Genomic DNA, 8,822 nt, shown 5'->3' with positions numbered 1-8,822 from the left:
AGCACCGACGCGTACCAGTGATACAAAGGAGGTGCTGCCGGATATTTCCCACGAGCAGGTTTGGTTTGTTTGTGTTTTGTGATGGTAACATTCCTTCTTACAAGGAGGGGTGTTATAGGGTGTCTCGAAATAGCCCTTCCAGAGAAAGAAATGACCGCTCTCTCGTGGGGATTCAACGCCGGAGTGTGCCCCGAAATCGAGCCCCCGAACAACGGCCACTGCCTACTCGGATGGTCATGGACGAGCAACACAGTAGCCACCATCTCCTCATCGTCGGATGAAGAATCATCCGAGTCGCAAATGAAATTGTGGAAAAGAACTCATCGGTGAAATCCATTTGTACCTTGCGAGCAAACCGTCGAACAACTTGCGGGCGTCGTCGAAGAAGTAGGCCGGTGAAGTGTCGCGCGCCTCCCCTGGACCAGGTAGCTGGCCTGGCGGCGTCTGACAAGCGTGTCGTCGTTGTCGAAGGAGCTGGCCGGGGACGAGGTGGTGCTGGCGGCGACGTCGGGGGAAGCTGTGGTAGCCCGGCGGCGAGGCGGTGGCGGCGACGAGTTGGACGGTGGCGTGCTGCGGGGGAAGTATATTGGTGCGGACGGCTGGCGAGGGCACCGAAACTGGGCGGCGGCGACGACGGGATAGGGCGGCTGGGTGCTTGCTGTCGATGGAAAGAAGAGAATGGCCTATGTGCAACCGACTGGTGGGTGAGGGGGAGGAGTAGGCGGACGTCACGTGCGTCCGCCTTGTGTCCGCGCCGACGCAATGAGACCCAAATTTTGGCCTAGAATGGGTCGTCCGACGAACGAAAAGCGGATGCACGTCCGCTTAAATCGTCGTGTTGCGTCAACTTTATGTCCGTTTTGACCTAATCATACACACACTGACGAAATGGGTCGGCACGTTAGAGTTTTTTTAGGGTCACTCTAAGAAGTAGTCCGATAGAAACTCGTCCCGGACGTCCGGCGTAAAGAGCTCATCTTCAGCCTCATATCATCCATCGAACGGCTCACAAAAGCACAAGATGACGTGGTGCCCTCTTAACCGATAAGGAACCTACAAAGCCACTGACAGGTGGCCCCACACGACCCCTAGTTTCCGGGTCCACGGGTCCATGAGCCAACAGCCAATAAACGAGGCAAGCACGGCAACCCTCTCGAGCCCATTGGTCAGGTCAGGTCTTCCCACGCGGAAGGACGAGGAAGGTTCACGAATCCCCTCCTCACTTCGCCCCTCCCCCTCTCCTATTTCTTCTCTCCGGACCCCGGGCCAAAATTTCATCCTAAGTTCCATCGAAGAGGGAGGGGCGATCCGGATAGCGCGAGCGCGACCATGGCCTACGTCGAGAGAGGTAATCCGGTGCTCCTATTCTGTAGATTCTATGTAAGATCTGTTCATAATCTATATATATCGACCGTGGAAGTTTTGATCTGTGATTTCGTGCTCGTGAGTTCGTTCCTCCTGTCCGATTCGTCAAATATTTCACCTAGATGATTCCTGTGGTCATGTTCAGCAACGGGCACCGCAGGCTGGTCTGTCTATTCCAGTTTTCTAGAAAAACATCAACAGCTAGTGCATTTTATGGGAATCATTTGGACAATATCATCTCGTGGATTCCTTCCTTGCCACATACTGTATGTTTGCTTTGAGACGTGTAAGGAAAAAACCTAGCCAGATTGGCTGATTGCCAATAGTTGTGTGCTGAGCAAGGGATCTTGCCAAATGAACAGTCCTTCGCTATCGTTGCTGTTCAAACGGAATTTTGTGAGAAATATCCAGGTAGCAGGACATAGAGGCGGCCTCCATAGACTGGTAACTAATGCATTAGTGGTTGCATTCCTTTACATTACATACTAGCACCAATTCCAGAGCCCACATAATCGATGAGTTCTTTCCATGTTGATTAGCTCCAAATAGCCGAGTTCTCAGTATTGTTTTATATGTTAACTAAGATAGAAATGTGTCTTTATTTGTTGCCAAAAAGAGGAAGGCTGCAGACAGATAAAAAATGCCTGGCATATTTTTTAAAGTTTGTGTTAGAGATGTCCAAGCTTATTATGATATTTCATGGATTAGTGGAGATATTCCTTACTGAATCATCGTAAGTAAGTGTCTCTGTATTTGGTGTGTGCACATAGTAGTCCAATTTGTAGTGGAACCTTGGCCACTTAGTGCCATTCTGTGGGTCACTGAAGAAAATAAGTGACGTTAGAAATTAGTTTGAGTGAAACACGTAGCTGCCCACAGTTCAATGGACCAAAGGAGGTAAACAATTGCTAGTTTCTTTTGCGTACTGTTTGTGAGTTATACTAGTATATCAACCACACTTTGCTAGGATGGTGATTCATTGTGGTAATACCACTAACAGCGGCATTTCTAGATTATTTATGTGTCGCTCAAATTTATCTTCCTAAGGGACACTGTCTCATGAAATAATTCTGACAAATTATGAGCTTCAACCCTGTGAGCTGAAAGGTCCATGATCAAAGCATCTGTTAGGCATGTAAGACCTAAGTAATGACACGCTAATTTTGTTTGGTCTAATGGTATAATGTTACTACTTACTAATTGACCTTTATTAAGATTTTGCATTATAATCAATTTTAGAGTAAAAGAAGACTGGTTCATTTGGTGTAACTTCAGATTTTAAGTGGAGCATACTCACTTGTTGGTGATTTCTTGGACTGTTGCACTTATTATAGAGCATATGAATTGGTGCTAGCAGTTTCATTTGTCAGTTCCTGGAGACATGTCTTGTTTAAGAACAGAGTAAAGTTTGAGGTGACATTTTGAAGGCAGCTGGCCACGTTTGATCACTCCTTGGCTTTTTGCTGAAGCCAAAATATAGTTTGGAGCATTCACAGTGTTGTATTTGAAATTGATTGATCATTTTTTAGCATGCACAAAGTTACATAATTCACCCTTGAGTACATATAATTGCACTGTTGTTGAATTTCTTCGGATTCATTTCTGCCATTGATTGTTTTCTATAATTACACGACTTCTTTTGATCTTAGGTCCGTATGTGAGTAGGCTTTCATTTAAGTAGGACCGTGACTATCAATCTCATTTGCGTTTCTTCATGTATCTTCCAGGTGTTGTGAAAGGCAAACGGACAATCTGGAGACTAAGCATAATCCTCGACTTCTTTAAGGCTATTGTGAACTTCATCAGAATGTTCTTCCTCACAATGTTTTCTGTAAGTGATCAGAATTAAACTGCTCGAATTATCTTATTGTTGCCAAATTAGCCTTTTGTCCCATATATTTCCATGAGTTAAAACACAATATAATTCTCGCATCTTATCTTGTAGATCGAGAAAACAGACAGCTATAAGAAAGGATATGGTAGTGGTAAGAAGTGGGATGGTGGACCTGGTGGGGGAGGTCCTGGTGGGGGTCCTTATGGTGGTGGGGGCGGCGGTGGAGGTGGACCTCGCGGTCCTCGCACACTATCTGACCTCCGATCAAACGATCAGAGTAAGTCATATCTTCTAAAATTCCAGATTTTGTTGTTTGTTCAGAATGGTGGATTTGAGATTTCTAAGCCAAACTCTCTAATTTCAGGTTCCCTCCCTGCTTGTGGATCCTGCTGCGGATGACATCTTAACAAAAGAACAACATATTATAATGACAGAAAAACTTCCGTATTTCAATTTCAGCAGAGCAAAATCATTGTGACACCGTGAAGAGTCTAGCATGTCCAGTATATATTCTGTAGCTTGTTTCTGATGTGATCTGTGTTCATCATCGCTTTGCCATGCTGAATTATCCTGGATGGAGTCAAAATCTTATCCTTAATACTGGTTTCCTGTTGTGCAATGTGAATTTACTATACCTTTTGTCTACTTTGTAATTCCGTGGAGATTGGAATCGGCGAATTGTTTGCTGTATGTTGAATTCAGCCAGGAAATAGTTGGAACAACGTGAAGTTTACCTAGGTTATCTGATAGTCCTGTAAACTCCAACTGAAAACAAGAGTAGGCGCTCTTGTGAAAAGCTGAAAATGAAACCGTTCTAGGAGGAAAGTATTCATGATTCTTATATCGGTTCTGTGAGCAAGCAAACCACTGTCCTACTCCGTCTCTTTTACAAGCGAGAAAGTTTAACCCCGTAACAATAAGTTTGGACTTAGACCAAGGAGCACATGGCAAAGAAACTATAGAATTTGCCGTGTAAATTAATATCCTTGTGTTAGTCGCAACCAAGGGCATTAAGAATAATCGCCTTTGTCAATATACTTTGAATGAATGCTAAAATTAGATGTATACCTTTGTAAACAGTGATGGTATGTCGTACAACTGAAATGGTTCAATTTGAACAGCTCATGCTCAAACATTTAACGTCTATTGTGTTGATGAGCATCACTTGACTGGACATCTTATAGGGGGGCAAAGCATTGTTTTGGTGCAGACCAAACCTAAACAAACTCTAAATATTACTCCCTCTGTCTCTAAATATAAGTCTTTTTAGACATTTTAAATAGACTACAATATACGAATGTATGTAGATATATTTTAGACTGTAGATTCACTCATTTTGTTCCGTATGTAGTCATTTGTTGAAATCTTTAAAGAGACTTATATTTAGGAATGGAGGTAGTAGATACAACCCACAAAGTAACGGGGGTCAACGTGTGTCAGTGAGACCAACAAGAAGGCCTGAAAAAAACTTTTGCCTTGCGTAGTATTTCCATTAACCATATCAAGTAGTCGAGTTGAAAGCCGGGAAATTAAGAGCGAAGGTTTTATCTTGTCCTGATCTAGAAAACTCCTGTGAAACATGACTTCTGCAAGACATATACAAATATAATAGATGGCTATGGAACCATCCGAAATGTTTATGTTTTGAATTCAAACAGAAAAAACTTAGTCTCGATGGGTTGAATTAGTTACAATTTCTTTAGGTTCTAATCCATGGAAATATTTCTTGTGGAGACCCTGTAGAGTATTCATAATTTTTTTTCTATATCTCAGTTTCAAATGATTCCCAACAATCTGAGGAAAGAACTATTGCATGGATTGTGCCTCGTTTTAATTTTTTATGAGTTAGTTTCACTTCAGGTTTGGCATTTTGTCACTATTGCACTTTGGACTAGTGGGATCAATAGTCACTACAATGCTCTGCTACGGGAAATTAGTAACTGTTCTACTAAGTTTATTTTGCAATATTTATATAAAAATTACACTTTTAAACATAGAGTTGCAAAGTTCGAACGTTTCCCTAATTTTTTTAAAATGTTGTTGAAGTCCATAACAAATTAAAAATGTTAAATTTTGGTACAGTATTTTTCTCACATAGTTAAGGCAATTTCTTTTTTTTTTTGAATAAAAAGGTAGAGCATTTTCTATCTTATGCATTCAAAACGGGCGAAAAATCCGGATGACCAAAGTCATTTACATGAAGGTGATGTTAACGCCGCACAAAGGAGTACAGCAGGCCATCACCAGACCTATTATGATACAGATTTGGAGATAGATAAAAGTGAGAGAACATGCAAATTAAGTTGGAGTGAAAGCGGCTGCCCAATCCTGTTGGAAATATGCCCTAGAGGCAATAATAAATTGGTTATTATTATATTTTCTTGTTCATGATAATCGTTTATTATCCATGCTAGAATTGTATTGATAGGAAACTCAGATACATGTGTGGATACATAGACAACACCATGTCCCTAGTAAGCCTCTAGTTGACTAGCTCGTTGATCAATAGATGGTTACGGTTTCCTGACCATGGACATTGGATGTCGTTGATAACGGGATCACATCATTAGGAGAATGATGTGATGGACAAGACCCAATCCTAAGCCTGGCACAAGATCGTGTAGTTCGTTTGCTAAGAGCTTTTCTAATGTCAAGTATCATTTCCTTAGACCATGAGATTGTGCAACTCCCGGATACCGTAGGAATGCTTTGGGTGTACCAAACGTCACAACGTAACTGGGTGGCTATAAAGGTGCACTACAGGTATCTCCGAAAGTGTCTGTTGGGTTGGCACGAATCGAGACTGGGATTTGTCACTCCGTGTAAATGGAGAGGTATCTCTGGGCCCACTCGGCAGGACATCATCATAATGTGCACAATGTGACCAAGGAGTTGATCACGGGATGATGTGTTACGGAACGAGTAAAGAGACTTGCCGGTAACGAGATTGAACAAGGTATCGGGATACCGACGATCGAATCTCGGGCAAGTAACATACCGATTGACAAAGGGAATTGTATACGGGATTGGTTGAATCCTCGACATCGTGGTTCATCCGATGAGATCATCGAGGAGCATGTGGGAGCCAACATGGGTATCCAGATCCCGCTGTTGGTTATTGACCGGAGAGTCGTCGCGGTCATGTCTGCGTGTCTCCCGAACCCGTAGGGTCTACACACTTAAGGTTCGGTGACGCTAGGGTTGTAGAGATATTAGTATGCGGTAACCCGAAAGTTGTTCGGAGTCCCGGATGAGATCCCGGACGTCACGAGGAGTTCCGAAATGGTCCGGAGGTAAAGATTTATATATGGGAAGTCTTGTTTTGGTCGCCGGAAAGGTTTCGCGCATTATCGGTATTGTACCGGGAGTGCCGAAAGGGGTCCGGGGGTCCACCAAGGGGTCCACATGCCCCGGGGGGGCCACATGGGCTGTGGGGTGTGCGCCTTGGCCTATATGGGCCAAGGGAACCAGCCCCAAGAGGCCCATGCGCCAAGAGATAAGATAAAGGGAGAGTCCTAAAGGGGGAAGGCACCTCCTAGGTGCCTTGGGGAGGATGGACTCCTCCCTGGTCGCACCCTTCCTTGGAGGAAGGGCCAAGGCTGCGCCCCCCCTCTCCCTTGGACCTATATATAGTGGGGGGAAGGGAGGGCAGCAAACGCTAAGCCCTGGCGCCTCCCTCTCCCTCCCGTGACACATCTCCCTCCTCCCGCAGCGCTTGGCGAAGCCCTATTGGAATCCCGCTACTTCCACCACCACGCCGTCGTGCTGCTGGATCTCCATCAACCTCTCCTCCCCCCTTGTTGTATCAAGAAGGAGGATACGTCGCTGCTCTGTACGTGTGTTGAACGCGGAGGTGCCGTCCGTTCGGCGCTAGGATCATCAGTGATTTGGATCACGACGAGTACGACTCCATCAACCCCGTTCTCTTGAACGCTTCCGCTCGCGATCTACAAGGGTATGTAGATGCACTCCTTCCCTCTCGTTGCTAGTAAACTCCATAGATTGATCTTGGTGATGCGTAGAAAATTTTGAATTTCTGCTACGTTACCCCAACAAATCCAACATGCACTGCCTAATATGCTGCGAGGCACGCAGGCTCCGTAACTTGAACAGCTCAGTGACTCCAGTGTATACTTGGCGCTCCTGCCAAAAGGATCCTTCGAAGACTCGAGCGTTCCTGGCGTTCCAAAGGGTGACCGAACACGCCGCGAAAAGAATATGCCACATTTTTCCATGCAGCGCCTTTGGCTGATCTGAACATAGAAAAAGTTCAAGTTCTGTGGAAGATGTGGCCAACTACTGCAAGCCTAAATTGGACCATAACGCTTGTGCAAGTTTGCATCTCAGCAAAATATGGCTCATTGTCTCCGCCGCTGGGCAAAGATCACAGCCATTGTGCGAAGCAATTTTATTCCAATGCTTCCTCACCATATTATCTCTGGTGTTGTGTCTGTCCCGGAGTGCAATCAACAGAAAGATGCGATATTTGTGTGGTATGATTCTATCCCAAATGAGCTTGGCTGGCATATAGAGTTTGCCTCGAAAAGTGAAAAGCTTGTAGAAATAAGCAGTGCTCAAGCTCTTGTCAACGAGCAGCGGCATTCTGGTGTCAACTGTATTAACATGGGGCTGCACATAGCTCAAGATTTTAGCAAGGGCAGCCAGTTCTTGTGTGGCCCTGTAGGAGAGATTTGGATGAAGCTGGATGTTCCATTGGCCGTCTCTGAACTGTGAAGCAACTGTGCAAAACTGGGCCACAGCGAAAGTAAAAAGCGTCGGGAAAACAATCATAAGCCGACCACAGTCCAGCCAGAGATCATACCAAAAGGCAATGCTTTGGCCGCCCCCCAGTTTGCATTTGGAACCTTCCATAACCATCTGCATTGTGGATCTAAAACCTTTCCAAACAGCGGTATCTCGATTGTGAGGGGTCCAGGATAGTTCATTCTGACAATATGCCTGCGCGAACCAACTGTAACACAGCACATCCTCATGTTGCAGAACTTTTGCCATAAACTTGCATACCAAGGCCTTGTTATGTGCTGCAAGGTTGTGCACCCCCAGTCCTCCATTCTCTTTTGGGAGTGTGACCACATCCCAAGCGACAAGGCACTGTCCCCCCTTGGCCTTATCCTTCCCTCGCCAAAGAAACCCCCTCAAAATTTGATCAACTTTCTCCAAGGACTGACTCGACCACAAGAAGCAGCCCATGTAATAGCTAGGGATTGCCACCAAAACTGCATTAATCAAGGTTAGACGCCCCCCCCCCAGGACAGAAAAGTTGCAAGCCAACCAGACAAGCGCTTGTCCACCTTCTGAATCACAGGCATTAACAGTCCGTGCGGTATCTTGTTAAGAGAGAGTGGTAACCCCAGGTAGGTGCAAGGGAAGGCTACAGTCCGACAATTCAGAACCTCAGCAATACCTTGACAGATGTGCTGGTCCAATCCAATTGGAACAAAAGTACTCTTGTGATAATTGATCTTTAGACCAGTAAAATTGCTGAAGTCTTCCAAAATCCGCTTGATAATTCCTGCTTGTTGGACATCTCCTCTCAACAGAATGAGCGTGTCATCCGCATACTGCAGAATTGGGAAAGGCCCATCGGCTCCCAAGGGATGGA

At 45.0% G+C, this 8,822-nt stretch overlaps 1 protein-coding gene across 1 annotated transcript; it reads left to right on the top strand.

Annotated features, from left to right (window-relative positions):
- The first annotated feature begins 1,110 nt into the window (after window positions 1–1,110).
- On the top strand, window positions 1,111–3,831 carry LOC109763659 (uncharacterized). The gene is made up of 4 exons (XM_020322516.4): window positions 1,111–1,348; window positions 3,093–3,196; window positions 3,311–3,476; window positions 3,564–3,831. Exons 1-4 carry the CDS (start codon window positions 1,330–1,332, stop codon window positions 3,596–3,598), a joined length of 324 nt encoding a protein of 107 aa, XP_020178105.1. The 5' UTR covers window positions 1,111–1,329; the 3' UTR covers window positions 3,599–3,831.
- The last annotated feature ends 4,991 nt before the right edge of the window (window positions 3,832–8,822 follow it).

Source organism: Aegilops tauschii, chromosome 4, assembly GCF_002575655.3.
Source record: "Aegilops tauschii subsp. strangulata cultivar AL8/78 chromosome 4, Aet v6.0, whole genome shotgun sequence".
Lineage (NCBI taxonomy): Eukaryota > Viridiplantae > Streptophyta > Magnoliopsida > Poales > Poaceae > Aegilops > Aegilops tauschii.
Note: the sequence above shows the minus strand (reverse complement) of the source record. Positions and strands in the feature narration are given on the sequence as shown.